This window comes from Pectinophora gossypiella, chromosome 16 (genome assembly GCF_024362695.1).
Source record: "Pectinophora gossypiella chromosome 16, ilPecGoss1.1, whole genome shotgun sequence".
Classification (NCBI taxonomy): Eukaryota; Metazoa; Arthropoda; class Insecta; order Lepidoptera; family Gelechiidae; genus Pectinophora; species Pectinophora gossypiella.
In genome coordinates, this window is record NC_065419.1 from 9,480,118 (window position 1) to 9,502,642 (window position 22,525).

Sequence of the window (22,525 nt, forward strand, 5' to 3'; positions counted from 1 at the left end):
AAGAAGAATTATTTTGGTAAGAATTGTTTGAATAATATTCCTAATGGCAGTACAAAACCAAGAGTTTAGTCGTAGGATGGAATAATATGATATTCACCATTACGTTCCTAGCAATAGAATCTATTTTCTTACTAACTTTGTCCCTTATCAACAAGGCATCAGTTATGCAGATTTTAATCTTCCCGCGGCCCAGATTAACTTATTGTATACAATTTAAAATATCTGGGCTCTGCTAACTTAACAATGACACCTCTTAAGTTCCCTCCCTTTGGAGGCATTTAAGGTTTTATGCAATTTTCTCCCCATTATATCATGCCCGATCTCTCGGTAACACCCCTAATTATATTTTGTAGGGAACAATTATACCGATAAAAGCAACATTTTCGAGCAAAGGTGAAATTAATTTCATTACCAACTTAATTAAAACGAAGCCCATTAGCATATTAACGAAATTTTGTTAATAGTAATAAATTTTACCATTATGCCGTCAGAACTTTCAATTCTGTAATTCACTTAAAGTTGCCAAAAAAGTGTCGAATGAAGTTAGCATGGCGGTCTATAACAAGACTTGAGCACTCAGGAGTCGTTCTATCTAACAAACTTTATATAAGCCTTTTTTTTTAGCTGAAGTTAGTAAGTCGCTGCTTAGCGACAACAGTAAGTATCGAAATTCTAAACGCTCACGTAAAGAGAAAGTGAATTTGAAAAACGAAACCTAAAAAAGACGTCTGGCGTATTGAACGAAAGTTATAACAATAAAAAACCCGACTGCATAAAAAGCAGGTTAAGTAAAAAGAGGTAAACATAAACAAGATGAAGGAAAATGGAACTTAGATTGTGTAATGGAAATCCTTTTTATTACTTAAGTAAATGCCGTTGGGATGTTTCGAGGGTAACCAAAAAAAAAAACACAAACATAGGCATGTCTGAAATACATAACCCTTCTTGGCAGTCGGAGAAAAGATAAGTCATGCTTTAGTTTCGACATATTCTGTATATTAGTAGAACGAGTGACAAAGGAAATGCAGCGCGTAAGTTTTTTGAAGTCCAAAGTTAACATAGTCTTCAGAGACAAGGCGAGCAGAATACTAAAGATGATAAAGAAGATCATAACGAAAAATCAAGTGATCAAAGTAGCGAAACAGTAGTTGGTTACTAAAATCTTAGTAAAAGTGCTTGACTCGAAACGTGATATTCTAGAACTCTACATAGCAAATATGAGCGACGCATAAAAAAGTAAACCAGCGAAAGTTGCCAGGGCAAACATCGAAGCTACAATAGAAACATCATTGATTAATAGTCGTAGCTCCATCAAACGAGTCATGAATGGAGGTAGTAGTAGTAAATCATTGTACATCGATGCCGCCCCCGCTCCCCACATCAGTCAGTGAACCGTATAAATGGACATTACACACAAACGAACGTAGCCGTGGACGAGCGACCAATAGAATAGATTTAGTCTGTTCCACGTGAATAATAGCCCGATAATGTCCGATAATGATGATTGATGATGATTATATTAAAGTTATCAGAGTAGTATAAAATGACAATGACCAAAGTAATCGACCAATTTATTATAATAGAAAAATAGATTTGCCTAGACTTGACATAGCGCAATTTTGTACGTTTAGTATTCGCCGAATTTAAAGTTGAGAACAAGGTTAGGTACCTACCGCAATATTTAACATACCTAATGTTATACACCAAAACGACTAATAAGTACTACTGACTATGAATTATATTTTCGACAATTGAAATATCGAGTATGAGTTTATTTAACTAACTATTATAACAAGTGATCCCTATAATTTCTTTGGAGACCAAGAACTAATTTATAAAATCTTACAAGGAAAAAATGCAATGGAACGCGTAGGAATTACTTCAAAGTTTTATGTGAATTCGTACAAAAAGTCGTATTATGCTTCCATGCGACAACGACACACTATAGGACACAATTTTCCAGAGGGCAGATGGTGAATTCACAACACGGAAACTTATCTTTGCTGTCGCTTAGACGGCTAAATATACTTACTGCAATAGAGGAAGCCAACTCAATCATGAACATGCTCAAGCTGTTCAATTGGTTTCAACAATATTTGTGTATTTGGCAGAACAAAGCTAAATTTTATATGTACCACCAAAAAGTCTTCAACCGCTTCTAGGTACTAGCTGAGCACCAAACTCGAAACTGTGGTATTTGCGGTGAGAGAAGAAATTGGCTGTTCGTACTATTAATCTGTTCTCTTGCCTTGGGTATATCGTAAATTTTGACATTGTAATTCTAGGTCGCAGGTGTGCGTTTAATTTGCCAAGTTATAACAAGAACATGGATCGATTGACCGCGAATAGTGGACAAATTAAATGACCTAACCCCCTTTAAGTTCAGTGAGGGGGGCACCTAGTGGGAACGGTCCCACTATGACATATATTAATTAAAATAATATCAAGAGGAAGGCTTAAGGTACTGTCTCTCATACTGTAGTTTTGACTTCACGCAATAGCTTTGTCTTTGTCTTTATTTTTGCCGTTTCAGTTTTATTTATAGTCTTGCATTCGTGTGGTTTTATTGCATCAGGCTTCGCAGTATTCCGGGTCTGTTAGACTCGTAATTTACGAATTCGTTGTCTATGAATAGTTCCTTCTCTGTGACTCTTTTAGATAGTAGATTCATTGAATAGCTTTAGTAGAAATTGGACAGACAATACAATCTAATCTACGCTACGTAACAGGAAAGCCAGAAAAGAAAGTTACTTCACAGAAACGTATTATTTTGGTGACTAAAAGACCACCATATTTTCCTATTTTTGTTAAACATCAAATATAAGTACTTGCCGTTAGGATAAAAAGTCCGTAAAAATTGTAATAAACCAAACACCATTATCTCGCCACATAATATTTATCAGATGACCATTATTTAACGCGAGATATTTTCGAGGAAAAAAGAGGATAAGTGATATAATAAATACTGACTCGAGAAGCGTAAATAACATGTTACGATAGATAAATTTATGTTTGGAAAACACGCAATTGTTGTTATAATTTAGTGTAAGGATTTATGCAGGGAAATTCATAAAAAGAAAAAAAATGACATATTATAAAATTAGTAAGAGTCTAAACGTACTAATATAAAATACAGACAAAATCTGAACGCTAATATAAAACCTTGTAAAAGCCATATAGTGGCCATTTACTAAGCTACATTCTCCAACGTAAGATCGCAAGACATTACTCGAACAAGACGATCTGAATTTATATGAGATAGATCCAAAGTGTTTGTTCCTCCGCCCATTCCAGTCTGTCGAAAAGACCATAATTATGTAAAATCCTTTTGTAAGTATTGTTATTATTTTGTATATTGAAAATCTATAATTATCAATTTTATTATAATAATACAATCTGTCACATAATCAGAAACTTCGTCACAGTTTTGTAAGTTAAAAGCAATTGTGATCTAAATTCTGTTGAAACATTTAAATTCAGTAACAGTTGAGAGCGATATCCATTCCAAAAACCATGTTTTATTCGTATTAATTACATCACAACATAGTATACGAACAGAATATGACCATTACGTAATAGAATACAGTGGAATTTTCCGTAGTCAATGAATAAATACGATTTAAATGAAATAAGCTTCCATTTAAATAATTCGAATATTTCAAACATCTTGTTTCGGATATACAATACAATGAAGTAGCTATACAATGAATTTTGACGCTTTGTCGAAGATCTCTGGATATCCTGGGACTTGATAGTAAAATTATACATACCTATAGCATTTATGTCATACCAATACATACAACAGATCCCTCAAGCTCTCGAAGGTTCCATCGACGAACAAAGGACTGTTGATATTATTATAACAAGTTATTGAGTAATCGGTTTTGCGAATTGCATTGTTATCAAAATAGAGGAAATACAATCCTCGCTCTCTACACGAAAGCTACTAAAGAGTCATACTTGATTTTTTAACCTCGACGATAATAATTTCTTAACTTTGAAGATCATTTCCACATTTATTTTTCATTTTTTTTTTCATTTCTTTTTATTTATTTATTTTTCTTTTTCATTTTTTTTCTGTATATATCATCATCTGTGTTTAATTTGTTTTTTATGTTGTGTGCAATAAAGTATATTTGATTTGATTTGCTTTAATAATTTCCAAGCGACAAACGAAATAGGCTTTTAATGCCAACCTAACTTTGCATAATGTTGTTATATATAAGTACGTTTAAGTATAAGTGCGTTGAAATTTATATTCTTGTGACATTTCCAATTCAAAGATCGATCGAACATTTGAGGGCAGTAAACGAAGGGATAGAGTTTGAACAGCAAATGGAAATTAATGTCTTCTTCAAGGTCAGGATCGGTTGCGTCCTTCGCCGCGCATTCCACCGCGACAGCACATTTAAAAGGATTTAGTTTCAATTAAAACTTATCCCGCTTGAAAAGTAGATTATGCACTCGGACGAGAGATCTATGTCTCGACCCGTAACTACGCCGGCAGATGTCTAAGATCTATGGAACTTTGTCACTGTAAGTGTAATTACGATCTCGTGTTGCAAGTTGGCAGAACAAGGTTCTGTTCAACTCTAATTGTGCCCATAAGGCGTAGAGCTCACTACAAATTTATGGCAGAATAATTCAATTAAAATAACACGCTTCGTTTAATTTGCGTCAATGTAGGATTTACAACAAAAAGTGCAATTTAATCTTCGAAGTGCATTCTTGTCTACGGCGGTTAATACATTACTGAGTGACAGTGAGCATCCATCATAGTACGGCCGGGGCCCTATCTACAGTACCAGTTTGCAACACAACACTGTCTTTACTTGCTAGACGTCTAACCATTATTAAAGTGACAGGAGAAATTTATCAAACCGTTCAAGTTCCAAGTGAATGCAGTAATAAGATTTAATGTATTCTATAATCTGTTGCGAATAAGCTCGCCACATTGACAGTCTGCCCACGGCAGTCAGTCAGTCATTGGGATACAAACATAGTCTTCCGGTATCTTTGATATTATATTACCATTGCATCCGTAAAATACCGACTGATACGACGAATCGAAGAGAGTTTTTCAAAACTGTGACTTCAGAGTAAGAAGAAAGAAGTATGGCGTTACAACTTTGACAAAAAACCTGCATAAGACAATGTTAGACAAGGTGTGAAAATACATAATTTATGTCTTTCGTTCAGTGTCTAACATAAAAGGGGTTGTCAGTAATAGCAGTCTCACTGACAAGCATTTTAACAACGACATTCTCACAAGGGAAGCTCTCGTAGGGAATGCTAGCGTATCATTAGACGTGACAGCAAATATGTGCACCTTGTTATTACGCCGTCAAAACCTAGTAAACACCTTGAACTAGGTCCATTACTTTGTTGCAAATGTAGTCTCTACACTATTAATGTTACTGCCATAAAAAGGAAATTAAGATGTTTGTAACGTTTTCTTATTTTTTACGATTATGTGCAATGGACTGTAAATATTTAGTTGCGTTTCTAATACACGATTTGCAACAGTTTAGCAATTTGTAACATTGAATGGGTATTTTTTTTTTCATTAGATAGTTCCAAGGTTTTTAGTTTTGGATTGAAATACCAAGAATATTATCGCACTCCAACACTTTGAACGTTATTAACGGGACTAAGAGATGTTGCCGGAGAATGCGCAGCGGATGCCAGAGATATTTTGTTCTATTTCAGCAAACTATGATTATGCAGTGTGAGTCGACCCCTGGCAAGATAGTGAGATGACTTGCAGAAGGTGACTGGAAACGCCTGGATACGTAAGGCTGAGGATAGGCCTGTATGGCACGCCTTGAGCGAGGCCTACGTCTAGCAATGAACTGCAATCAGCTGATGATTATGATAAGGAAACATTATGAAAGCAAAATTGTTTCACTGACATTAATGGTCAGCTCATGGTCAGCAGAAAAAGTTAAAGATAAGTTATGAAAGAACATAAATGTAGGTATGCTCTCGATTTCGTGGCGTCATTCATAGAGAAAATTGCAAATGTCTTATGGAACGTCGAAAAACTTTGGTCCGACCTCATACATAATTCAAGAATAGGAACCGACGCCCGTCTGAATGCATGAGCTGATTGCATGCTTCAAAGTTGCACCCAGAGGGAAATTCTCTTTCCCGCAAAGCTAATCAAAAAGAATTTCATCTGAGAACCATCGTGGGCATTCTGTTATATCTCGAATTCAACGACGACACTAAGGCAGATCGATTCTGGGAAAAGTAAGTAAGTAATCTACTTGCCATTCAAAATGAAATATTTGATTCCTTTCACTCCGAAATTGTCGACTCTCGTTGAATTCAGTGTCACATACTATTTATTACTTTAAACTGTTATAATGATAAGATGTTAGTTTATTATAGATTTATTATGAATCGAAAGTCGAAATAAGTCAATTACGCGACTTCGTTATTTTTGACGTGATTTATTGTAGGTTTGCCTCCGATGGCCTTAAATACTTGGCCGAAGAAATAGGACTCTCACCCGGTACAAAAAATTAAAGCAATAAACCTGAGGGTGCCCAGTTGGGTGTGAACCTCAGTTCAGGACATATTTTGAGAGGATTATATTTGAAAGAATTAATCGACTCTAGTGGGCCGATGGCGATAAGCGCTGAATAAGATAAATTTGTCGACCACTCTGGCGGGCATGATTCGACTGTATGAGTACTATCATCATCATCATTTGTTTATACTATTAGCTACTATGTAAGTACGAATAAGTGTATTTGTGTGCATGTTAAGAGCACTTTTTGAATTATCTAGATTAATTCTATAATTCAAAGCTGCTACTAAAGTTGGTTGATTGTAACGTTGCAATCGCGTGAGCACAGATTGGAGCACTCAGCAATCTTGTTGAAACAACAGATAAGATAGTATTTGATAAATAATGTTAATCAAACTATCTACCATGTTCGCTTTAAGAGATCGTGTTACATGACAGATGTTTTAAATATGCAGAATCAATATAATAAAGTAAATTGCCATAAGCTTATAGGCCAGACGTTTAAAGTTCCAAACTCTGTTAAAAGTTAGTTACTAAATACATAAAGTAGAAACTCATAGAACATTGCGCTCTAAAATGATGTTAAACTTGTAGAGATTGGGTGATTACTTTGTGGAAAAACGATCGATAACAAAAAATAGTTTCATGACAGATGTTTAAAATATGCGGTGGCGTCTCATCCAGGGTACTGCAATATGCAATGAGCCCCTCAAGGCGACAAGGTAACGCAATCTTCGGGCCCACACCGGAATACTAAGTACCTCTAATGTATTCATCCGGGAAAAATCGTGGTCTACCCGCCTCAGGTACCCGGACGCGAGACGAATATCTTTCATAATCCTAAAGACTCTCTGGAGTCTAAATTTCCGTATAATTTGAGCCCTTTCAACCAATCCTCAATATCAGATGAACTAGCTTTCGTTTACAGTCTGGTGATAGTTTCCACTGAGTTTGCTATAGAATTGATAGGTATATTGGGCTGGTTTTCCCATCGCGGGTTGAAAAGTCAGATAGGCAGTCGCTTCTGTAAAAAACCGGACCTGTCAAATCTTCAGGTTAGGTAAGCAGACCCTGTGAATAACGGGATAATGCTAGGAATATGATGATGAGATATCTTAAAATATTATTAGACCACATACACACACTTTCGGCATCGATACTGTTGTGAGTCAGACACGTAGAGCATCGATGCAAATGCAATATGTCCCACCTTTACACACATGCGCTTCTAAGAGTAGCGATACAAATGCGATACAGTATCGATATTGCATCGCGACTGAACCGATACAAATATTTGTTGTAGCTATGCTATCAAACGTGCGTCCATCTCATCATTGTGCATCTATGCAAAAAGTAGCAGCGTATAAAGGCATTAAATACATTATTATAAATGGACAAAATCATTGACAAGTCCTTTCTGTTCGTTCTTTTCACTACTTATCGAGTAAGTTAAAATGCACCTCTAGTGACTTTGCATAAAGTTTATCTCCAACGCGGTACACAACATAATACTTGAAGGGTAGAGTTTTGTCCGGATATCATTCTTTACTAATCTTTAGAAATAAGAACAAAACCAAGTTGGTAAACCTTAAAGAAGCCCATCGAATAGTTATTATTTATTTCATCCACAATAAAGTACACAATCTAATAGAACTAAAGTGTGATGAGGTGAACCCAATTTAAATTCTGATTTATTTTGGGATATTCTGGGAAACTTCTGTCGAATATAAACCTAAATTAATTGACGTGTGCAAACCCAATACTTAATTGAAACTTCAAACATTAAAATTTGGTTTAAATACGATTTTCATTCACGAATGAATATCCATGCAAAGTTTACATTTAGCAGACATTTCTGAGGCTTTATATGTAAACCAAGTCTTTAATAAACACACACATACCTATAACAAAAACAATGATAAAGACGTAACAGAAGAAATAATAACTAAATGAAACTGAATTGGTATTAATTATTATGCGTAATGTTGAAAGACTAGAAGTAATATACAATTCTGTGCTAGTTTCTCTATACCTAATAAAGACTTGTATGTATTTGATATAAAAAAAAAACAAATTATATTCATAATTAACAGCCAGCACATAAAATGTTTATGTCTACATAATATGCGTAGTACAAATTGTTCAGAGTGTATGTGGGTGGTCTTAAAAGTAAAATGCCATTTATTGAAGATGCTTATACCGTGATGGATGAAAGAACATGGTCATGGTTGCCTTGCTTTTGATACTAAAATCCAATTTTTATTACTTAGCTGACTCTTAATATGATCAAGATGAAATTAGCTTAAGGAAAACTATAATTATAAAATAGTTACGAGTTGTTACTCGTTTTAATCCCAGCGAATTCCTCCTGGCGCCACAGGCAATAAATTTTGCAAGATAGAACATTAAAAACTCGTTAAAACTCTAGCCGCTTGTATGGCAAACGTTTACACTAGGTATACTCATTTAATCATATGCATAATATTTTGTTTTTCTGTTTTATTTTCCTATGTGTCAAAACAAGTTAACTGAGCATTGCATTTTGCAGTTTAGCTACTGATAAGGAAACTTTTCAATTGGCGTTCAGCAATCCATAAATCACAAACTTTCAGCCAACTGTATTACTATACAAATACTACTAAATAAATTATGTGGTATTGCAAAGACTGATAGATACTAGCAAGAACAATGTTATGCGTAACAGATGGGGATGCCCTGTAAAAAAATAGTCTGTAAGGAAATCAGAAATCAGAATCATTTATGCAACGTAATTATCATGGATACACTTGTTCAGTTCAATGTAAAGTCAATGTAACATTTTTGAATTTACAACTAACATAAAGGATATAGCAACATCTGCAAAAATGCATACTATATCTATATAAAGCTATATTTTGCCTAAGATAAAATAACGAGATGGTAGGACCCACTATAAAAATAAGCTCAGAAAAGTATTAGCACAGCAAGCCTAATTAGCCCTAATGTGCTGTTATATATTTAAGTAAGTTAATAACCCAATAACGATTTGTAAACACATTTCTAATCAGGTTCTGCGTTTCTATGTACCTTTGACTTTGAGTTTCTCAAAACTTTCTATATTATTATCACAGTTAAATAGGTTTATGACTTATCGATACTTCTAAAGTCCATGCTTTGTTTTACATTTGACAATAGTGAGATTGATAACGTAAGTACCTTGCTTAACTACACTAGATGACGTAAAATCACGCTGTTTCCCACACGCAACAGGAAAGTGATTACAGAAGATAGATGCAGGAAGATCGAATGTGTTCTAGCTATATAATTATTTATACCAGTTTCTGAAGGAAATGACCGATAGCGTTGGGAATAGAATACGTATTTGTCTTTAGCTCAGGTTGTGGTTAGCGTAGCGTAATCAAATAGTCGACAACCAGCAATAGATAATGCGGAAAAGTAATTTTGGTTGATTTTCAATCACACTTCTATTCAAATTTAGTTTATCTGTGATGTCTTCAGACTGTCCCGTGATTTGGAGTATTAACATAAAGTAACATAACAACTACTTTATTACACAAACAGGAAAATACCCCGAATTCTTCCCGACGGCTTCACGAAACTCTTAAATTAATTTTCTTTTCCTCTTTTTACTCTTTCAGTTTTAATTTAAGAACAGCAATGGGTTTTATTTTAATCAGCGTATGAATCAGATGCAATTCATTTATGACCACGCACATAATTACCTTTATCGGTAATACTAGTTTATAGTATTTTCCTTCTTACGGACGTGGCTGTCATTGCCAAAGCGCAACAAGTGGGCTCACTCAACTAGTCGGTGGACTAGTCGACGGACCCAATATGGATGGTAAAGCACGATTGTAGCCGCGGGGGATTGGCGTTCAGTAGCCGGATGCCTTTTATTTCGATTTTCTTTTATCTTTCTTTCTATCTTGCATACGATTCTTTGGCGTCTTATAATGAAAAAGTGTCGGAGCAGCGGTTAAGTTTGAATAAAAATATGTATAGAACTTATTTTAACTGTTTATAAAGAGATCTCTATTTCTATTTAACATAAAAGCTTTGCTTTTTTGCTTGTATGTCGATAGGAAAAAACATAGTTCATATACACAACGAAAGGACACACAAACCAGCGCACATGACAGCTAATAAGATTTAATGGCATATCTTACCTTTGACAGTGATAACGGTCTGCGTCTCATGTGAAATTGGGGGCTAAATTCTGAGGTAAGGTTTCTGATATTCTAGTCCCAGGCATAAGGGAGCTTAACGCTTGAAACCTAAAATATTCTGAAATTCTAAACAACGTCTCTTAGGTCCTCTATTCATTTTTAGTCTAGACTTCTAGAGGCAAACAAATCCTTTAGGTACTCGTTATTAGAAATCTGTAAGCTTCCTAATTTCGCTATAATTTATTATGAATTTAATTAGTATTGAGTTTAAGATGATGATAAAAGAATGTTTCACGGGAGTGCTCTAGGATCCAAATTGTAAAGATTTCATATACAATCGAAAGGATCCCTAAATATCAACTCATGACTCACTCGGTTGAACCGCAGACGGGTTCCAAGCAATTTTTTGCCGCCATTTATGTTGTCGCTAGCTGATACCAGTCCACGGATCACGGAAAACGTATAAAAAATCAAATTAATAATCTTTGAAGGTTTTCCCTTTACGACTCCCAAATGACATACATTCGTAAGACGCTATTGTTTGAGGGCTATTCATCAAGACAATGCACAATGATGACCATTTTTAGGATAAAGATTCTGGAAGTTCTGAAGGCTGAGGATGAGTCATCTGGATCTCAAAAGCACAAATATTTTGATGCGTAGAAAAACAAGAGTTTCTCGTCATTCTTTCGGACTCGACTGTTATATTGGGTAGTATTTTTAGATAAAAATAGTGACTTCTATTTATAATCTCATTCCAAAAGCAAGTTTAACTGGCAATAAACTCTCATGGAAAAACATGTCTAAACCTGGCATGCTTTGCTGCTCCGACTACTAAAATCTGTTAAACAAGTGACTAGTTGTTCAGTTATCACCAAATAGGCAAAGCAAGTGGCTGCGGAACTATTATCCAACAATGCCTAGTGGATAGAATCAGCCGACCAATCGGCGGTCGGGTTGACTCGACCAAGAATGCCGGCAAGGTCGGGTACGTTCATCGGCCGAGCGAGATTCTATGATACGAGTACTATGTACAAAACGTTGCAAAGGAGATCTCCTTTGAGTTTATGGGAGCCTGGTACTGTAATGTGAATGTTATTGGTAAGGTAAAGTAGTGTAGTAAACAATTTTGTACAAATTCGTTGTTGGAGTCGAAATCAGACAATCGATTCGTCAAAACTATTTGAATTATAGGATTCTCATATTTTGTGTCCAATCTCTTATACCTACCCATTTTTATCAGTCAGACATTTAGAGAATTGCCCTTTAGAGAATTTTCTGAACATATAAACTATAATACAGACACATACGACCACGCCTATTTTCCCATTAGGGTAGGCACAGTCCACGTAACTTTAGTTACCATGAACTTGCTTGACATAGGTACTCGCGCTTCTTTCACTATCATAAAAATCTTCATACGTGCTTCCCGGTTTAAAGTATAAACTATAATACTTGTATGATTACATTAATCAAGCAAACATTTAGTAGTATCAAACAACTTTAAGTGAATTACTTATCCTATGGGGACAATCTATGTAAAACATAGTTTTCATTGCTGTACTCCCAAGTCGTATTCTTTCCAAAACGTCTGTTATCAAGAATTTAATCTACGATAAAATTGAACATTTGAATAGTAAAAGTAGGTATTGAAAGTAATTGTATTTTTGTGAAAATATTTTTTTAATTCAAATTTTGTAGTGTCAAAAGGATCTAACTATTCTAACCGACACTAAAACACAATATAATATGGAAGTTATTACATTTTTGCCATACATATATATGTAATATATGTAATTTATTCATACATGTCAATAACCCACGATGAATAATGAATAAAATAAATTACTTTCGTACTGAATAAACAGATGTTCGTTCAACAAACAGCACGACCATCACGAAACAAAGAATTTTGAATTCATTATAGGTACTTAGCTTCAAACCAGTTAAAGTTGTAGGTCAAAACACAGGTTTTTAATGAAATTAAATAATAATAAACGACGTTGATATCAATACGTATAAAATTGGCTTACTAAAGAATACCCTTGGATCTAATAAAACCAAGAATAAAAACATAGAAGGACATTGTTAAGACAATTTCTGTGGTAAAATGGTTATCAATTTTGTCCAATCGCTGATAGACATGGGTACCTACATTTCCTATGCTGGGTTGATAAAGAAATAGAACAGTTTTAAGGTCTAAGCTGCTGTTGCAGATTTAGGTTTTTTTTTCACCAACTCGCAGTATAGCAGCATGATGCTATACACCTAATCTAACTGATGAATGAAGAGCAGTGATCAATAGTAGATAGGTATGTAGGCTGTTTCTGTACCGTACTCTTTTCATGTTTTGTTATTACTAACAAAACAACAACTCTAACCTCAGCTGTGGATTGTTTTCATATAAATTACCTTCATACAATGAATATGCTAATGTCCTAGGGTCGTGACTTGTATTTTTACATAATACTGAAATTTGCATTCCTGCATTATGACGTCACAGGTCGCAAGTTTACGCTGAGCTTTTGCCATCTTTGCAATTCTAAATAAGATTAGTTCGAATTAAAATCTATTTCTCATACCAATATAAATTAAATCATCTTTCTTCAGCTTCAGTCCCTTTGATCAGTTGTGATAAAACTTTACAAAACAAAGACTAATATTTCAAATCAAATCAAATCAACACAACGCGCCAACTAATATTCACATTTTATTTGTCCCACATACGTCCAATAGAAACTATAGAATTGAATAAGTAAATTTATTCTAAAGCACACCTTGATCTTCATTATAGTTTTCCTTGTCGAGGTCATGTTGAAGATTTTTCCAACATTGAAGGTCTAGGCCACCATACTTGTAATATTGTACGCACTTATTATATTCGATTGGAATTTTCCCAATGTCAACACTCTAACTCCTAAAAAAATGAATTAAAGATAAAAAATGTTTCTCGATCAACAAAAACACTTGTACAAACCTCAAAACCTGTTTCGTACATTTGCAAACAAACTCATCAATTTCACATTTATAGAGGTGAATTCGTCATCAAGTTTATATTGTTTCAACTAACAACTCACGTGTACAGATACGGATAGAATCGTCAAAAAACACCACACCCAAAGGTTAAAATAATAAAAATAAAATAATACTGTACCAAAACATTTCCTAACGAGTGGGCAATTCATCAAGTACTTCCACGGCGTGTGTGGGGGCACTTTTTTCTTCTTGCAGCTTCTATGCGAGGGATGATGGCACCTCTCGGGGGCCTTGTCGTGTTTCGTAAACATTCCGAGCACACCCTGACACTTCCATAGACTGTCACATGTCACTGGCACCACTGGCTACGACACTATCGACACCTTGCCGTCGGCTATCCAACACTCAACACTAGCACAAACCACAAAGAGAAACCACTGAATCAAGGTCATCCGTATCCATCACCTTCCCGAATAATCGGCACAAATGAAACTGAAAAGAAAAAAAAGAAAAGTTATAAAACCCCACCCCAAGACAAACAGAAATAATAAGGACGTGAAATTAGATGCTCTCAGCTATAAGTAGAACGGAGACATATTGAATAGTTGTTGGCGTTCTTGCCGAGTGCTCACAATCTACGGCAGTTTCCGTTGTCTCGCCACTCAACAAAGAGCGAAACAAAAAAAGCAATTCGAAACGGAACACGGTGTGTTTCTGCAAGGCACCGTTACAATATGAAAGTGGAAGTTTGCAATGTTGTTTTATCGAATCAAATGATTAAACACGCATCAATGAATTATATTGGCGCGTCGCAATTAAATGCGGATAGGTGACAGACAGTTCAAAGAATTGAAATCCAGATCTCAATGTTTACCAACCGGTCTAGCCTTGAATTCCAAGCTTTGTATCTAAATATTTTTAATATTTAGGTAAAAGATTACGATCCGATAAAAATAAAATATGCGTTTATATAGATGGTTTTTGGTAACAAACAATACCTATTAAAAACGTGTTACCGATGTTATATGATACACGTGTCCTAAAATTTTATTTAATTCAAAAGCAAAAAGTAGCGTTTTTACAAAGTCGTGTTTATTGTTCCTTTTTTTAAAACTCGTTTCTTACTTTATTTTTTTGTAAATAATCAAAATTCAAAACGTGTCGCTTGCTGATGAAACTTCCCGTTTCGCACCGAGTAGGTCAGTATTAATGTTAGTAAGGCGCTTCTTGGTAAGCGTTTAGTAGTAGTGCCGAATGTTGACCTCAAAGTACTATTTAGCGAAGCGAGTCGTATATTGTCAAGGCATTTAGCATGCGGTCACAGACCGCCTATGAACGGAAGGTCAAGGCACAATACACACACCACGTACCCACACATATGCAAATACACACATACATGTAGACAAGGACGACCTTATCGTTTCCGTTAACTGTATGAAAGCAAGTGTTTTATACTCGGTTGTATAAACATTAAACTATTATCAGAGGAAGACGTTTTTGCACTGAGGAAGCGTCACGAATTTAGAGCAAGGTTCTGCTATTAATGTCATTACAGAGACAGACTGATGTTGTACAGATATATGTATACCTCTCTAGCAAATCTGGCTTAATATATCAGCTATAAAAACATACAACTGGTGATATTGAAAATTAACATTTTGAAATTAGGTACCTAGAGCTTACGGAATCTTTCGATTTCAGGAATATCTGATCTTTCTTTATTTGCCGTAGGACTTAGTAACATACATACTTACAATCATATAAAAATACGTAGAAACAGTGGAAGCAATAAACACTCACATCGGCATCATTCTACGAAACACTTGAAGCGTGAGTACCGTACAAGGAACTTGAAGTACCTAAACACTATGTTATACTGGTTGTAGCCACCAGAAAGCCACTTCCATTTAAGTTGCCGTCACGTCATCTCACCCCGCCATGTTACCACACACATTAGGTGCTGTGAAAGATTCTATACAAGATGAGATCAAGCGTGATTTATTTGTAGAGTAAAATACTCGTTGAGGTTTTATTTACCTTCACTTTATTTAATATTTTGGGACCCGAGTTAAAGCTAGTTTTAATTAACATGATAGACTTTGATTTTAGGTCTATTACAAGATTAAATCGAGTTTACAGGAAAGCAGATTAAGATTCTATTTAAAAATAATAAACAATTTAAGGTGTATTTTGAATACGACGACGCATCGACGCAATTTCAAATGTCCTTGGATGAAGATTTCCAAAGTGTTTTCGCGATTTCTTACATTCGCGTTTGTCTTTCGGTTTTTATATCTGCAAGGAATGTTATACCTCGAATTGTAAATTTCACAAAACTTCTAACCTGTGTTCTAAAGCCGTACATTTATCTCAGTCAGCGTTCTATATATCATACATTATGTTACGACAGAAGGAGGGTCCAAAAATCATCCATCAAACCGCAGTTAGCCTCTGTGGTCGGTATCGATTTTGACTACTTTAAGACAGCCTCGATACAGCTATCGTAGGATCCGCTTCTTGCGTGTATGTGTGTGCACTCGATGACTCACTGCAGATCAAATATGGGACTTGCCCAGACCCTTGGGCGTGGATAACTGCATCGAGAAACGAAGCCGGATTTTGTATCGCTATAGACATTCCAGTTTGGTCGAAATCGGTTGCTAGAAGTTCAATCGAAACAAAAATGGGAAATCTACATTTACCTTCCTTCCTTTTCAAATGCCATTAAGGAATTGGAACCAATATCGTTTACTTTCCGCAATCCCCGATAAGCAGGTATTATTCCCTCTCATTTCGGCATTGAAAAGGCAAATGCAAACGACTCTGCGGTAACATTTCTTAGACCTCTACCTTTGACATATTCTCGTATTTCACTGAAAGTGTTTCTTATTATGAGCGAAACAATGGAAGTTCGGAACAGCTGTGGCTGCAATATTAGAGCTCATCTAAAGCTGACCGTTGGGTGGTAGAGAGGGGTGTGTGGGGAACAGGGGGCATGTTCATTCATCTGAGGCGTGACGTCACGCGCGAGGTCGTGCCCTCGCCACGGTGTCGCACTATAATCGACAAAAACTGTCTGGATATCGGCATCTATAGAAAACGACAGTTTAATACTGTTCCCTGACAAACTATTCGGTAGATCGTTAAGAGCTTGTGTGTTACTAGCGCTAAAATAGATTTTATTACGCCTATATTTTAAAGAGCCGCTTTCTTTTAAAGAATAAAGGTTCATTATCCCATCAGTAATATCGATACAAAACGATAGCTTAATAACTCGTTGGACCACCCCGCGGGAAACGAATAGTGTACAAGAACGTTGTGATACGTAAGGACAATAAAAAGTGTGAGAGTTATCTCGCTAATGCATTTATAATGTCGTCTAAATGCATTCGCCTGAGGAAGTACATTCTGTGAGCGACAGTGCCAAATTACGGCGATATATTTATCTGAATTATAAATAGAGAAAGCTTTTGTAGTTTAAAGTGACGACTGTGAATGCAGGTTAACATACCTCAGTATGTACAAAACAACATATATTTCTTATTATATATAGCATGTTTACGATTCCAAACCACACCTGCCGTATCTCAAAGCGTCCAGTACATCATTCTATCTGCTCGTAACATAAAATTACAAAATCACAAAGCAATCCGATCGATTTGAAAAAGGGCGTTTTTCCTGCAGATGCTGACTGAAAGATAAGCGTCTTCAATCTAACCGGTTAGCAGGCAATAAAGTAGTGCGATAGTGTTGGTAACATTATGTTTTAGTGAGGGCGTATCGATTGAATTAATGAGATGTGGGCGCACGTGTGGTCCGTGTCTGGAATTGTGTATGCGATTGCAAACGGCCGGGCTGTCGTTCAAAGAACGTGTTATAGCCCCTTTATGATTTAGGAACAATAGGGGGCGATCTTTTGTAACTCTTTAAGGTAAGCTTTTTGGATATCGATTAAATATAATGCGCAGTCACCTTCGGTCACATGTTTTGTACGTGTTCGAAATGAATTTTTGAGGTGCGCCGTTCTAGGTTCAAGCACATGTACGCAATAAAACGTAGTAAATGTTGCTTTTAGCAAAAGCAAGTGTACATTATTCAATTTAAGTATAATGGAATAATGCTTTGAGTGTCTCAGTGGTCATAGAGTAGCTTCTATTAGTAAACTGCATTATCTCAAAGTGCTCGCATTCTTCGCCCGGCATCACGTCCGCTCGTCACCTAAGCACGCTTTAACAAAAACAAATCGCCCGTCGATAGAGACAATACCAGTTGGGTTTTCCTTCCAAGTGTTGATAGGGACCTTCGTCCTCGGTAAGCCCCCAGGAGATTTAATGCCTTAGGTAAATAGAGACGTCTGAGAGTGTACCCTTGAACAAAATGACCCGACATTTGTGTATGTTACATGTCTCATGTAATCCTTTTTTCTGGGAATTTGTAGTGAATCCGAAAATTGGACGTATAGAAAAAAGACCCTTGAGTATAAGGCTCTTTGTTTACTATAATGTATTTTCCTCGAGTGAAGTTTAATATTGTTTAGATAAGCTTGCAATTATATTCAATAAGCAGACAAAACAAAGTTACGATATTACTGTTAATCTAAAGAATATTTTATCAGGTACAGTTGTCGACCGATTTTCTTAACATGTATCTCTCTCGTTCGTCGAGTAAACATTTTTACCACACAAACGGTATCCAATAAAGGGCCACGTCATGTGTGATAAGAAATGTTGGTAGGTAATGACGGAGGAGGCTTGTCGCGATAACGCGAGGTCAAACATACAATAAACGAACAGAATGTCATATAGTTTCATGAATATGATTTACCTACTTCGAGATGAAGAGTCTTGTTTTTAAAAAGGTTTTTACTTTACATTAAACGGTGTATTAAGTTAATATTAATATAGCGAGGAACAGAACTGGTTAGTGTTCTATATATCTCAAATGGGATTTTCAATATCTCTGTGCGCATTTTAGTGTTCTAACGTGTTGCAAACAGGTTTATTTACAGTAATTTAGGGTAAAATTCATCTATTTCTTTTACACCATACTTGTCTTGTATGAAGCAAGGATTAATGGATCAAAAACTGAATCAGTTTTAAAGAACTATTTCATAAGAGAAATGTTTTCCTTCGAAAGAATGATTTCTTTTTCTACGACTTGTCTTCTCTTCAGCAATGAAATAGTTTTTTTTTTTTTTGCTATGAAATAGTAGTGACTTAGAAGAAATAGCAATTTCTCTGTTAAATTAATATTCACTTAATTATAGTTTTTTTTCTTATTAAAAGATTTGAGTGCGTTCGATCACCATCCCGCTTGGTCTTAAGCAGCGATATATTGATTTACATTTGTTTTGGTTTTCAAATAAGTATTTCGGAATTTTAGATAAACAAAGTGACCGACCCATGGTTTGATTTATGATGCGACAAGAAGAAAGAGTCCTGAAAAAATTTATATATTCTTTTTTATTTTGGACAAAAGAAATAATCTCGTTCTAAATACCTAGAACGAAAAATTGTTAGGAAAAATAAATATTCAAAAGCCTTTTCAATCAAAATAATATTGTTTCGTTAATTCTTTTATCTAAAAAACTTCAATTTCAGAAACTAGTAGACTCAAAATTAAAACCTGTATAATACAAGTGACCGAACTGAGAATCAAACTCCTTTATTTATTAATTTTCGACAGACTCAATAAATCGGTCATGTTCAAAAAGAACAACATCTGTCCTTAACAGAAAAAATAATTTCCGGCCCAAAGAACTTTTTTGATACACAAGGAAACTGACATAAAATATATATTATCTTTAGACAGAAAAAAAAACATAGTCAATTGTGTCGGTATTTTGATAGGGGCTCCCTCACTCGTTATAGTCTTATTTATTTTGAAACATTTAATAAAAATATAATGGTAGAGACAGCAGCGGCTTAGTAAATGTTGTGAATACCGCCCTTTTGTTTTGCGAAACAAAAATGAATAATCTCTTATTTCTTTATGACAGACTCATTGCAATGAGGCCATCATAAATATCATCTTATGTAGGTAAGAACTCCAAGGAATTAATGGAAAACCTGATTTCAAAATTTTCCAAGTAAATGGATGTCGATGACCGCTGTCACAACAGTCTAGCAAAATCTTAGTTCAAAAACAATTTAATTGTCAATCTAGGCGCAGGTCATTCACCCCAAGAAACTAATGGTTTCGCTTGCTAATGCCTTTGCCCCGTCTTTCCCTTAGGGGCTTCGCGTAAACAATATTATAATACGGCAGCTTAATCCCATTTCTCTAAGTTGGAAAAAGTGTTATTGTGAAAAAACCTATTAAGTATTCCTGGTGGCGTGAATATTTTATTTATTTATATCAGGGAACAAAGACCCATACATATAGGTAATATACCTTCAATTAAAACATATACTAACATTATACAAATTGAATAATTAAACTAAATATGTTGTCGATGGCACTTTTTGTTGATTCAGTTTTTAATTACCATGTAAAAAAAAAACTGTTATTCAATTATACATTATGAAATAAAATATGATTAAGAAATATTTTATCCGCTAATTTAATTAGGTAGATTGATCATTTTTTTTAAATACAATAATGAACAAACAATGTAATAATGAAACTAATATCCAGATAAAATATTTCTTGATAATAATTTCCTCAATAATGCATACTTATATTATAGTTCTTATATCAGGCGCTTTTAAAAGTTTCAATAAGACAAACTACGGGACACAATCGGTTAGAACTTGGAACTTAATTCAAATTATAATATATTACAAGTGGATCACATATATATTGCACATATATATGTTTTTTTTTTGTTATAATATAATATATGCAAGCCTACCGACGCATATCAATAAATAAAAATCCATTCATATAACACTAACCTAGTCATGAATCTGTAACCTGCCTATTTGTATAAAATAGTGACTAGGCGACGAATAAATGAATAAATTATGTTTGCGTCATATTATGTTGTCAAAGATACAATGTTTCACTGCAAATGAATACAGATATATAAGATCCAGGGTTTGGAGAGTCAGGACTAGATAGAAAAAATATTGTTATTAAAAATAATTGTCCGGTTTCTATTTGTCAAACTATTTGTTAAGCGAAACGAAATCGATGGATTTGGAGCAGCACTAATTTGGCCACGCTAATGTCACATTGCTACTTTCCACTTTGACAGTTCAAACTTTCGCGCGTGAAGTTGTCACAAAAAAAAAATGACGCAGCTCTATTAAAATATGTACCTACATAGTAACAGTCCAATGTGCCGAACTATACCGAATCAATTTATCGTATATCTTTTGCAGTTGGTTCGCAGTTGGATCTTCTAAATCTAGATTAGTTTACATAATCAACTGTTCCCAAACATACTGTAAACAGTAAATGGACGCCTCACTTAAAACAGTCGTCCCTTCGAGGAACGAAGTCCCGATGGAAAAGTGCGCGGTCACAAACAAGTGGGATCTGTAACTTTATCTAATGAGTGTCAACGTGATGGTTTAGTTGAGGAGTGAGGGCATATAGGGAGCACGTGGTGTGTGTGCTTGAGTGCGGGTCTGTTGATGTGTGGGTGACTGCGTATCTACAGCTTCTAGTAAGGGGAGGGGCTTCGCACGCGAGTTGATAATAATTATTAGTCTCAAGCAATTAAGAGGCGCCAGATATACGGCACTATGATAGCGGCAGACTTGTGACGGAATAGAGGCCGACCGTTCGGCACACTTCGCCTCAACCCGGAGTGGCGTAACACTTTTTATGTAGGCCCAGGGATTTCTACACGCATCCTATAGCACGGCTAAATTTAACCAACACGTGGGCTCCAATGAGAACTCATTCATGAGAAATTCCAATATATTCCAGATAATCCGCCAAGAGTCTCGTGTCGAAATTCAATCCTAACCTAATTTTACGCGACACTCGAACGCAATAATAGAAATAAAATTAATACTGGTACTTCACTCACAATGAACCGTGAACCGTGTCTGGGAAATCCAATAAAAGATGTAATATAATTTTTCGTCGTTCATTGAATTTGAGCGATGTTTTCAAGTAACCTTTAAATATCAATGAACGTCTTGATGCTTTTGATTACAGATTGCACACGAAATTGGTTTTATATGCTAAGTATATACCTTGCCGTATAAGCTTCTGGCGATATTTAACAACTGCAAGCAAAAATTACACCGCATTCTGTTCTCCAAGTCCACATTCATTTGCAATAACGCAATTTTTTCATTACGCCGACGCAGTGGGAAAACTAATTTCTGTGAAAATTGCAAAAGTGCCGCTTTATTTAGATTCATTAGTCAAAGTGCTCGAGATAACTACTGTTTCACGAATAAGCAAACAATTTTCTCGTTGTGGAAAATTTACTACCGAGTATTGTTACAGTTAAAGTGTTCGCGTGACAACTCACATTGTGGCGTATCGTACGCTTAAATATGTAATCTTCCAACGTTTTTCTATGTTATTAAATAGAAAACTTGTCAGCGTCATGCTTACATTTCAACGAGAAAGGAAAGCTTATGAACTACAGTTTGAATAGCGTTATATCAATGATAACGTCACGTTATCTTAATTTAAATATTGTTACGAGTATCCTACCTGAATTTACCGCCGACTCCGTTATAAAACTGGACTTTTATCATTTGTAATCCGAAATCCTTTGATTTTAATGACAAAACTTTTCGGATATTCTCATTTCCGTCTATTTCGACTTTCGACGAGGTTTTTGCCGAATTTATTTTCTGGCCGGATGCGACCTAGAAATTTTTAAGTAAAGAGAACTTGACGTTCAGACACACCCCAGACACTTCATACAAAAACC

General features: G+C 35.3%; 1 protein-coding gene across 10 annotated transcripts in view; it reads right to left on the minus strand.

Annotated features, from left to right (window-relative positions):
- Positions 1-22,525, minus strand: part of LOC126374064 (dual 3',5'-cyclic-AMP and -GMP phosphodiesterase 11) — a 277,630-nt gene that overhangs the window by 105,359 nt on the left and 149,746 nt on the right. For 2 of the 10 annotated variants that reach the window (XM_050020516.1, XM_050020515.1), the window contains exon 2: positions 13,859-14,172. The exons of the other annotated variants lie outside the window; for them this stretch is intronic. In XM_050020516.1, the coding sequence (XP_049876473.1) occupies positions 13,859-13,991 (133 nt within the window). In that variant the 5' untranslated portion in view covers positions 13,992-14,172. The remainder of the gene's footprint in view (positions 1-13,858; positions 14,173-22,525) is intronic. 10 annotated transcript variants of the gene reach the window in all.